General features: G+C 37.4%; 1 protein-coding gene across 1 annotated transcript in view; it reads left to right on the top strand.

Moving 5' to 3' along the window:
* Positions 1–12,468, top strand: part of SPOCK1 (SPARC (osteonectin), cwcv and kazal like domains proteoglycan 1) — a 257,041-nt gene that overhangs the window by 131,741 nt on the left and 112,832 nt on the right. The window contains exon 4 of the mRNA XM_085236770.1: positions 12,122–12,236. Within this exon, the coding sequence (XP_085092896.1) occupies positions 12,122–12,236 (115 nt within the window). The remainder of the gene's footprint in view (positions 1–12,121; positions 12,237–12,468) is intronic.

Below are 12,468 nucleotides of genomic sequence, written 5' to 3'. Positions count from 1 at the left end.
TGAAACTGGAAAAGCATCTGATATTTGGATTTCCTTCCACTCAGAGACCCAGAACTTATCCTCTCAGGTTTTCCCTATTGAAAGAGAATCATGAAGTCGAGAAGGGAGAGCACATACTGGTAACATTTACATCTTTTCAGATCAAGACTGAGTTAAACCATTTAGAATTAAAGCGATGGTTCTTGCTGGTGTCCATCCCATCTCCCATCCCCAAACCACTAACATTGTTTCTTGCTCTTCACAATGTTCATGTCCCAAATTTGGGGCAACACCTCCAGAAATGTCTGCAGATAGATCAGGCAAATTGACTCAGGAAATATTACATATATATATATATTCCCTGAAAGAAGTAAAGCTGAGTTTCCATTTCCATTGTTACTTTATGTTTGATTTATTCAAGGTTACTGATATATATGGCTCTTTTTTTATTAGGACTCTATATTTTATCTTTGTTCTAATAAAAAGTAGTATGTACATCACGAACCCTGAATAATTCAGTGTTACTTTGCAACTCAGAAAGCTTACTCTTTTTGATGGCATTTCTTGCCTATGTAATTCAGAAAGCAAGCAATTCTCTTATGAACAGTTGCTCCTCTGTTGTAGAAGTGTATTTTAGCTACCATGCTGTGTGCAAAGTTACAAAATTTGCTGTTGTATTGCCTGAGGCGACCTGGGCTCTTTCTCAGTGGGAAAAGGACAAAATAGCATTTTAGTTATTCCAGGCAGTTACTTGAGCGTCCGCAAGCAGCTGCTCCAAGTTTAATTCTTTGTAAAGGATCTTTCTTCAGAGTTATTTTAGCTGAGTATTAGGCAAAGGAAATGTAATTTCATCAGATGATAATGTACAATTTTATCAGATGATGTCTTCATCAGTGTACAGGTTTTTGGTTTTTGTTTTTGTTTGTTTGTTTGTTTGTTTTTTAGAAAAAGAAAGCATTTTGATTGAACTGTGAATTCATTTAAAGCCTTCTAAATGTTGTTTTTGTGTTTTCACAAAAAATAAACAGCAAATGCTTATCAAAAGGCATACTGACTTGTCTCGGAATGCAGTAATAAGAGTAGAATTTTGGTGTTGTATGTATTTGCCAGAGAACCATAAAAAAGTTAAACACAAAGTGTGTTGATTCAGCAGCAGCTCTGTGTTGTTGTTGAAAATTAACGTTGAAGTCTCAAAACCAAGAAGGGAATGGTAGGCTGCGTGAATTAAAGGTTAATCACCAGTTCCCATACTTCTGCAGCAATTAGAGTGGAGCAAGAAAAAAACTTGTAGAAACAACACAATGGTTTGAGTCTTTTTCTTCTGTCCTTCTCTATGTGTTGATTTTCTAGGATGCACTAGTCCTACAACTTCGTGTTTTGGATTGCTATCCTACCACAGACCACTTTAAATTCCAGAGCTAATGCTTTAACTTGTCACCACTTTGTCTTCCAATGCATTTGCTTTTCCACTTCTGAGGTTAGCTGCCTATTTTACCTTTTCGTTTCATTCAGTGAACAAAAGTCACCATAGTCTTATTGTTTAGAAATTCTCAGTCCCCACATTTCTGCCTTTGGCACAATCCCAGCTATTGCTGGTAAATAACTACAGAGCAGAGTTAATTCTCAAAAATGATTTTGTAGTACATAAATTTTCATCTTTATTTGTTTCACATTAGAGAATTCCTCTTGCAGTGTAGAGTGAGAAATTGTATTACATATTCACTGCTTTTTCATAAAACTGGTTTCTGTTAACTCATGCTAGATGAAGGAATTTTCTTTGCTGTATTTATATTTACTGTACTTTAGAACCATCCAGGATAGGCATTTGTCTCTTCATTTATTTCCCATTCTATTCCCTTCTGGATATCAATTTATCTAACTAAGCAATTGTCCATACAGGAGCTTGATCTTTTCCTGCTTAGGTTATTCCTCTCAAAAGTAATAAAACATTACACAACAATCAACTACACTAGGCAGGCCCCAGATAATTTATATTGTTGCATTCTCTGCTGTTCAGGTTGCTAGATGATGTACCAACCACAAGCAGTACCAACAGCTTTCATTCTGCAGGCTTTTCGTTTGATTGGCTCATGGCTAAAATGCCTATAACTTCCTAATTCTGGTGATTTGTTCTCACAATAAATACTATACCTCTAAACTTTTTCTATTTTTATCCCTAATCCAGGGATATTCTGCAGAACGTTGCTTGTCTTGCAAGGCTTTCCACTGTGGTATCAGACTGACAGAGAGACAACTCCCGTGTAATAGGACTGAAAACACTCTTCATAATGAAATCCATCTTTGAAAAATCTTTTATTTTTGTGTTTGTTTTTCTCAGTGCACACTAAAACTAATATAATATGGAAACAAATCTTCCTGTGTTGATGTGGAAATGATGTTTTGCCCATGTTTCCATGGAGACAATCAGACTGTCATAAATGAACATGAAACGGCTTTTAGTTCTGCAGAATTCAGCTGCTTTAAAACGATTACATTACAAATCAGTCATATTCTGTGATGCCTTCCAAAAGTCCCCAGGTGATTTGTAAAGACAGGTGAGTATTACTGTCCCCATTTTAAATGCTGGAAAACAGAAGGCGACACAGAGAGGCTAACTCATTTGCCCCAAGCCACAAAGAATCATAGAATCATAGAATGGCCTAGGCTGAGCAGGACCATAATGATCATCTAGCAACAAGAACACAACATAAGGTTCTCCTTTCCTTCTTGCCCAATGACTGGGCCATCGGCTGCATATGAGTTCATGTGCTAAGAACAGGAGTGAAATTGGTCGTTCTTCCAGGACACAGTGTTTTGAAGCATGCTAACAGTACTGTACCTTATAAACACAAAATGCACTCCTGTATTTTACATTCCATACTTGATAATGTTTGACACCAAATTCTGTTTCACACGTCTTAGCATATAACCAGTGGAACATGTAGAGATTTTCTCATTTCCATGGCTGAACACATTATCTAGTTCAGTGTTTAAATATGAGTATGTGAAGATAGCCAGGGTGGCTGGCTGAGAACTGCTGTACTGCACTGACATCCCGCCTGTCAACAAACAGAGTGACCTTGTCAGGTTTCCATACCCAGAATTCTTGTTATGTGCCTAGGTCTCTATAACATTGTGTTAGGAAATAATTATAATTCTGCCTACTAGAATACTGATTCATAAAGCAACCCTTTGATCCTTATTTTTTATTATTTCCAGCAACATTCAGAATTCTGCGTTACATCTAAAAATAAACTCATTAACATATATGTTATTCATGAGATTTAATGACATAAAATACATACTGAGCAATGATAAAATTTGATTGGCAGGAGATGTTTTTCTAGAAAGAAGAGTTCTATATGCAGAGATATTTATTTCAGTTATATCCTTGGATTTTTTTCTACTCATATTTCACAGTATTACAATGCATTATAGTTTTTAATCAAACTTGGAAGAGTTCAGTCTCTCAGAAACTATCTATCCAAATCAAATCCTAATATTTTTTCCCCATTATTTTATTGCTTCAGTTAAAGTATAGATTACAACTGCTGCAGAGCTGTTGAGGAAATGTTTTGTGAAATACGATGCAACTTCTCCACCTGAACAAATCCAAATACTTGTTTGTATTCATTTGAAATGGGAAAGGTGTGTCTCTAACTATGCATGAATAATTCAAAGTATTACTTTCAGAAAAAGGCATGAACTGTTTTATTTTCAGTTGGCCTTGGAGTAAAATAATTTGTATTAAATGAAATCGTACTGAATAAATGATTTACTCTTGTGTAACTAAAAGCAAAAATGGCCTAGGTCAATTTGTGGGATGAATTGTATCTGATATTTCAGAGTTACCGTGGGATTGTCAACTATACACATCTTAAATATCTTTTCTTTCTTTCTTTTTTTTTTTTTTTTGTAGTTTTCTATAGTTTTGATTATTGTTATAAATTTTAAATCTTTACAGTTTATATTTTCAATATTTCCCCAGCAGCAATGAGAGTTAAGTCTCACTGGCTTCTGGAGAGAAATAAATGAAGTTGTATTGTGGCACCAGGATCTGGAGACTGGGAATCACCCAATATCATGGGACCCAAGCTTGATCACACATAGGGAAAATGCAGCCTCAGCATCACACAAAAGTAAAATATGATTTATAATTATTTCACAGCTAACAAGTTCTACCAGTGTGGATATCCATGTGCTTTTTCTCTCTTGGCCTCACACTCATTTGCTAGAAAATTGAAAGTATGAGCAAGCATCTTTTGGTCCAGAAGAGGTACAGGTGTGCTTGGAGGCACCAGAGAGGAGGCAGACTCATTAGTTGCTTTCCTACAGAAACAGTTATGCCTGTTTTGGCAGAGCAGTGGAAAGCTGGTAGGGTGGAGGTCATTTAGAGCGAGTAGCAGGATGCCTGGTTTTTGAGATGCTGGGCTGCATCATTATATGGTACCTTTGTAAAACAAGAACAGAGCTGAGGCTGACCAAAGGAAACAGCCATGCTTTTAATTCTGCTCCTATGCTGAGGTTCCATTATTATAGAACTGAGTCCTCCCTGCAAGGTGGAAGCAAAGGTTTTTCATTTTCTCATGTTCTACCAACTGAAGATTAGAACGATCTGAAGCTCCCCAGTGCTATCTCAGAAAGCTTGATGCTGCATCACTCCAGGGGCTCTTGGGACACTGAGACCAAATCCATAGATCTCCTGTCATTAAATATCTATGGAAGCTCCATGAGGCCCTGAGAATGGGGTTATTTTTGTACTCTTAATACTTCCTGGAATTAAAAATTGAATGGAATATCTGGCTGATGTCCTTCTGTCTGTGGTTTTTTTTAGGTCTGTTTTGCCTTCACTTTCTCCTTATGCAGAAACACAACTCTCATCTCTAACTCAGCCGAGCAAAAATCATCATACAGCCAAAGTGTTTGGAACTTAGAGCAATGTTATGGCACTGATGGCAGGTTATACTTTATCGAACCAGTGTGAGTGGTCTCTGCTTGCATGTTGGTTGAACTTGTGCCCTAGAGGCTGGAGAGTTTCTTGTACAAAGTGCACCCTGTGATAGCTGGAAAACAGAACAAGTACATAACTGGATTTGACAGCTTCTTTTTTTCCAGCAGATACATGCTTGTTTTTTTGTTTTTTTTTTCAGATTCCAAAGAAGGTATTGGAAAGATAAATGTATTAGCTAAACATGCCTAAGTATGTGAAATATTAAAAACTTGTCCCAGTGTAGAGAAATATTTGAGATATATTTGCAGTATATTGAGATATAAATCATAACTATTCATTGCCAGAAATCAAACTAGGAGCTTCTTGTTTATCATTCTTTAGAAAACTAATTTTGGTCTTTTCTAGTCTTTACATGTGTCTTTACTAACCAAACACCTACATTGATGCTTGTGACTGATCATTATATCCACCAGTGGAAGCACATTTCTTGGCTTACACTTTTCTCTTTTTCATTCTTTTCTTCATTTACTTTCACAGCATCAGACTTCTGTATATTTTTCAAGGAAATTTGTACTTCTCAGGTTCTTATCTTTGCTTTGGAAAGGAAATCTGTAGACTCCGTTAGAGCACCTTTTGACCTGCACAGCCCTTGCAAATGTCAAAAGAAATTATATGTCAGTTATATAAGGAAAGATTTTTGGAAGTGCTTGTAAAAATGAAAACTGATGTTTTTGTCTGCTATACCAACATCTTCAGCCTCTCCCATGTTAGGGTTCTCCAAGCCAAAGCTATGCAAAAGTACTGTGCAGTGACAACAGTTTAGGATGTTACTGTTTAACTGCCTTGAGAAATCTTATTTACTGAAAATAACTCATACATGTCTGGAACATGCAGGCCCACGGTAATTAATTTTCAACTGAATTGATTTATGTATGCAAATTGCTCTGAGTAATTACATGGAAGGAGAGCATGAAAGAGAGAAAGAGGGGCTTAAATATCTGAACGTTAATTGAAGACATGTTCTCCCCTAGAGGTGGAGGAGGGTTAACACCAGTTTTCTCTCTAATGAAGCACACTGATTTATGCCAAGATTTGTAGAAGCAGAATTTAAAAATTGATAATCACTTGCAATTGATGGGGGAGGGTTCATATTCTGATATTAAGTAACACATTTTAAAACCAGAAGTATTAGCAGTAGCAGTTCTGAGAAGCAATGTTACACTCAGCTCCAATAAACAAGGTAGTCTTAAGCAATTCAATGTGGCTACTTACTAACCTGCAAAATAGGAAAATATTATTTTCATAAGGTTATAGGCAGAAAAAAGCACAAGGTCATCATCTAATTTAAAGCTGAACAGAAGGTAAATCTATGGAACAGATGAAATGTTAAAATCAAAACTTCTTTTAGCCATATGTTAGCTATCGTGTTGAAAACATACTGATTTTTCAAGCAAAAATCAAGGGCAAAGATAGGAGAGTTTTTTATTAATATATGCTTAAGCTGGCTTCATGGCTTCTTATATGTTTGCTACAGGACGGTTTTCATGGAGAACAGAATAATTCCTGCAAGTCACTGCTTAGCTGCTTTGATTACATCTTCTCTTTGGTAGAGACAAAGTACTGATTTGAAACTTTTCCTCTTGGATCTGAAGTTCACCATTCACTTCTTGCTTCTTGTGTGTGGAGGAAGCTGGGTGAGGGTCAGCCATCCTCCCTGCCCAGACCTGCTGTCCTCCCAGCTTTGTCACTGCCAGGCCCTACCTGCTGTTTGCACACCTAGCTGGAATCAATTAATAGGTAACGACATTGGAATACACACCTATAATGTAACGCATCATTTAATTGAGAGGCTTTGTTATATTATCAGTCTCTTTTGTCTTACAATATGCCCCAGGATCTCTGTATTGAAGACAGCAGGTCCCATTTTCCAGTTCATCGTACCTTTCTCAACAGATGTTCTTCTCATATACTGAGAATGGTTTCAAGGGGATTTCATAATAGCAACTGCTTTTGACATTTCATCACGCAGAAGTATTTTTTGTCATTGAGTGATGATAGTACTTATTGTTAGGCAGTTTTGAAAACAAACAACAAAAAAAAACCCAATATTTACATAATGCCATTTCTTTTTGATTGTGTAGTTTGTTTCAGCTCCACTAAACAGCCATGAGTTTCAAATTATTCTCTTCCCCCAAACAAATGGTCATAAAAACAAAATCAAGCTCATAAATCTTGCTGGGAACGAGTCATACAGTTTCTGCAGGATTGCACATCCATTGCTGTAACGCTCTGAGAGTATTTATTTGTTATCATCCTTTCAAAGTCAAATGAGTGAAAAATAAATATATTGTGATTAACACGTGACCCACGGCTACAGCATAGTCTTAAACAGCAACTTCTCCCTGTACAGCCATTATCTGAACCACGGAGTTTCCTCTGAGTCATAAGTCTTCTTTTATAGTGGTAATATATACAAATATGGAATGCAATAGAAAAGTATCTCAAACGCTGTTGCTAGGTCTTTGTCCAACACTGATTTATGTTGCTGACTCACAGCCTCAACTGGAGGGCACACAGAGGAGAAAGAAAAATGTGTACAGTTCAGACACAAATGTCCTCTGGTCCCCTCTGTGGAAGCAGCAAGGAAAAGGATTTGGGATGCAACTGGTGTTCATAGTCCTTTCAGCATTGGAAAAAGCTGCCAACGTGCCATTAGGAGATTGTTAACAATCTGATGCAATCTTTGTGCTTATTTTTTCCCAATTATTCTAATACGTCTGTAATGGAACCAGAGAATTTTAACATAATTTGAAGAGATATCTCATGTTGCTATGCATAACTAAAAGCTTAACTTAAAAAAAGGAATGCAAATGTGCCTCTTAATAACAGGAATTCTGATTCCTGCATCTTGTATAAATAGGCCTGGCATGGGTTTTGGGTCACTGTATACAGGTGAAAGCTTTTCCCTTGTGCATTGCCATCAGCTGACTTGTATAGCTACCAGACCAATAAAGTACAATTTTCCTACAAATTGTTGTAACCATTGAAGTAGAAACTCTAGCCCATCTAAATATCTTTTCACTTCTGTCCTTCCAGATAGGAAGAGATTTCACGGTTCAGGATACCAGGACGGAGAAGCTCCAGAAAATGAATGTTGATCGTAGAAACATCTTGGTAACAGAAGTGATACATAGTAAGACTTCTGAGCCAAGATAAAAAGCCAGCAGTTTTCAGATGAAAAACTTCCGAAAATGTTCATACTGAGAGACATGCAGTACTGTATTTCCCTATATTTCAGCCAGCTGACCCCTGGGATGGATACATACCTTTGGAGATCAGATGTGCAGGGATTTGGATAACATGGGAAAGATCAGGATAGGAAGTTGTGGAGTCTGGGCTCAGAACAAAAGAGGGACTGAGATGAGTTTCCATCTAAATATTTGTGTTCACATAAAACCTTTAATTCCAATTCTGTTTGAACACATATCTCACCCAAAAAAATTTTGGACCAATCCTCAGCCACCATTAGGTCACATTAACTAACCAAATCACCTTCTCCTGTAGTCTCAGCATAAAGGAAAACTGGAAAATATTCACATACTGCAAGTAGGCTTAAGATGTTTTTGTTATTCTTGCCCACAAACCTGAGTAACTTCATGCAGACTCTAGCATAGAAAAGGGATGGGTGTGATTTTTAAAGCTGATAAAATAACATCTATAAAGCAACGTAACTTTCATTTTCTCCTCCTTGCTCATCATTTTTTTACTTCTACTTTTGGCTCTTCATTTTCAAAAACTTTGTACTCATTGCTTTAGGACACAAAGAACCGTGATGACAAATATGGTTGTTATGTTTCATCTTATTCCCAAGGGTCTTTTCTTCTGTAGATGATGAGCATCTGCTCCTAGTCATGTAGAAATCTGATTAACAAGGCATGATCTTTGATTAGCATATTTCAGAAATTGCTTCTTATTAAGACTTCTCTCCTTAGGGCTTGTTTGGCTAAGCAGTAGAACAACCTTCTGAACTTATTTAAGATGTTGAGAAACTTGGCAGACATATAAATCCCTTTTTTGACCTTTCGTATTAAAATAGGTCATACATTCTGCAAGAATCAAAAAAATATCAAAAAATAATAATTTAGATTGTGGAGGTTGTCTGCTGTCTTCTGACAAAGTCCACAGTTTTGCTTGCATTTAATAAACTTCTTTGAACTGGTTGCTTATAAAAAATGATTAATTGCACTTTCACAGTGTGTTCCATTTAAGGATCTCCATAAGATTATCCATCAGGAATGAAATAATTCATCCAACAAGTGCTTAAAAGCCTTATTTATTCCTGTTGCTAGCAGTATTATTATTCTTATTTTCATATTTTAGAAGCAAGACACTGAGCTTGGGAGTTCTTAGGCCTGATTTTAAAGGAAGTAGCTACTAGTGTTTCCAACCACGTCCTTTACCATTGCTGTTCTTCAAACAACATTTGTCCTTTTGAGTGGGACAATTTTTTTATTTCCAAACCAGCTTTTCAAGGTTAGGATGAAAACAAGCATAACTATCCTATCTGCACCTGTGTGACTTGTAGGATGCAGCATTTTTCATCTAGGATGTGTCACCAGCAAAAGCAGACAACATGCATGTGTGCTAATACAGAGTGGCTAGACCAGACCAGTGGCTAACCAAGTTCTGCTCATTAATGCTTTTCTTATAGATATCTGCCTCACACTTTGTTTCAGTCTCTGGTGAAAGCTGAAGTAAAAGGATTAAGAACGTATGTCTCACCCACTGCTGTTCTTGGGGGTGTAATGAGCAGTAGATGGGGGCTGATGAGCTGGGACCAGGATCACTGCTTTTCCTCATGTGCCACTGTTACAAAAGACACCAAAAATCAAAAGCAAAGCACCCCTGAATTTTCAATCTCTGGTCTCTCAGTTGGACAGACAGGCTTCTCAAACACTCTCTCTGTATTTTCCTCATAGCAACTCTCTGGGTGTTGTTGATGGGTTGCTTGTGGTACAGGACACAGATGGTCTGTTCTCCTTCCTTGCTCACTTTTCTATAAATTTCGATGAGGTTTTTTTTTTTTTTCATTTAAAGGAAGAAAAAGAAGCTTTTAACACTTTTGCAATTTCCCTGTGCCTTTCACCAAAATAAATACAAGTACAGTAGTGATGCTCAACTGCCCATTGAAAATGTGTGATGGGTGTTAATGTGGTAAGAGTTTGTAGCTACTGCAGTTTAAACCAACAGAACAGCTGCAAAGCTTCAGCACTGCAAGAGAAACAGAAGCATTATCTGCTTGTTGGGTGTATACTTACTGTCACATAAAGAAATCTGGTGCTTAGCAAACCCAAACTTCTTGTACTTCAAGTAGTATCATTTGAAAGTTTCTCTGAGCTTCATGAGTCATCATAACTTGCAGTAAAATCTTTACATGGTTCCAAAAATGAAACCGAGTTACCCAATTCAAAAAATGACCCATCATGTGCGAAGGAAAGGGGGAAGGAAAATGGATTTTAAAGACACCTTCCAGATGAACAGAAAGTTGAATCTATGGCAAAATAATATCCAAAAAAGCTTATTTAAAAATCACTTCAGAGTGAAATTTCTATGTACAGCTGTGACTTCCTTTCTGAGTATTCACATAACCATTTTTGGAATATTTGTAATTCCTCCTGGCAGATACAACTTATTGCTGGTCTTTAGAAGCATCCTTTTGTTAGAGAATAAATTTAGATAGATAGCCTTTCAAATAGAACTTGATTGCAGAAAAGTATTTATAAGAGATTTTCCCTGGTGGGATCAGTGCTGTAATTGAAGTGGTATCCAGTACAGCACTGTATCGCTTCTCTTCTTTCATTTGAAAGATTACCAAATCAGCACTCATTTAAGGCAGCAGTCTATAGAAACTTGGCAGGAGCAGCTTGGTTTGCACATAGGCAGGGCAGCAAATACTGTCTGCCCTATTGAGCTTCTGTTGGGCCCAGAAGAATGCTACAGGGCTGCTCCTCATGCACCAGCATCCCCCCTCTGCAAAGGAGCAGCTCCTGCCTCCACTGAGTTCTTCTCACAGTGAGCGCTAAACAGGATAATCCTAAAACAAATCCTCATTTTACCACCTGAGTCCTATGATACATGCTTAATACCTTCACTTATAAGAGGAGAGGGAAAGTATGCGTGCACCTCTAGCAAGACTCAGTGTAACACACTATGTTCTAATTTCTTCATTGACTGTGAAGAGTGATTTTTGTGTACAGAGAAACAAATAAAGAAATCCTCAGAATCTCACTGCCTCTTTTCAGAGAGTGTTCACTGTATTCAGGGGGATTTGGTTCATTGCCCTAAATGGGAATTCTTGCAGGAACCTCTTGTTGACATATGGCAGTGGATCGCTGTGATGTTTCAATCTTCAAATAATCTTTTCACATAAGCGGTGTGTGTGCACATGCAGGTGTTTGTGTTCATCCTTGTGTTCTATCCGAGTGCCAGTTTGGGTAATTATTTTGTATCTGCAGTCCTTTAAATCTGTTTTGCATTGTCATTAGGGTACAGCATTATTCACTCCTTCAGGTCCACACTGGATAAAGAGACAAAGCAGCAGTGATTGCTCCTCGAGGAATAAAGGCTTCAAACCAAAGCTAGAGTGCAACCACCAAGTGGTGGAGCATTGGGTAATGCAGGATGGAGAATAAGGAGCGACTTTGGAGGGAGAATTTTCCTTAGGGAGCATGAACAAAGACAACAACTTGGACATATTTGCTCTGAAGTAGTAACACATCACGCTCACTAATCCCACTTCCAGCAGAACTGCTGCTGATAACAGATGTATGACAGTCCAGGATAATTTTATTGGTATTATTGTTACTTGTGGCTGTCTTTTATTCCATCATAACCTTTCTGTGAAATAAAGAGCATAACAAAAGATTATTATACCAGAACATCTTCCTGAAGCACAATGTCTAATATTATTTTTAATGCCAGGTTATTATCAGAACACTATTCAGTAATAAGAATCTTTAAGTATTCCCTCTATACTTCTACTTACACGTCTCCATTTGCTTTACAGTCTGCAAACAATGGCACACACTGCAAAGTGGCTGAGTATTTCCTCGGGACACTTGTAATCTGTCAGCCACAAGATAACTTCATATGTACTCCTAACTTTTTTCCTCTATGTTTGTTTTTTTATAGCTCTTGATCCATCCAAAGATCCGTGTTTGAAGGTGAAGTGCAGCCCACATAAAGTGTGTGTCACTCATGACTATGAAACTGCCACTTGTGTAAGCCGCAAGCAGCTGGTACACAGGTAAGGGAACTACATTGCTTGATGGTTTTGTGGCTACAGATGCCCAGAATGATGGGAACAAGCAAAATGAGAAGCAATTAAAAAGAGATTATTATAGATGAACTTCAAAAGAAAAAAAAAAAAAATCAAGCTTCTGCTTAAATTTGGTAAGGAACCAAAAAATGATGGAACTTTACAGAGTATTTCCCTGGGAAGTCACATAATTACAGAAAGCTCCGCACTGTATTGTTGA

This window comes from Meleagris gallopavo, chromosome 15 (assembly GCF_905368555.1).
Source record: "Meleagris gallopavo chromosome 15, MGAL_WU_HG_1.1, whole genome shotgun sequence".
Lineage (NCBI taxonomy): Eukaryota > Metazoa > Chordata > Aves > Galliformes > Phasianidae > Meleagris > Meleagris gallopavo.
This window is presented reverse-complemented; position numbering and strand designations above follow the sequence as displayed.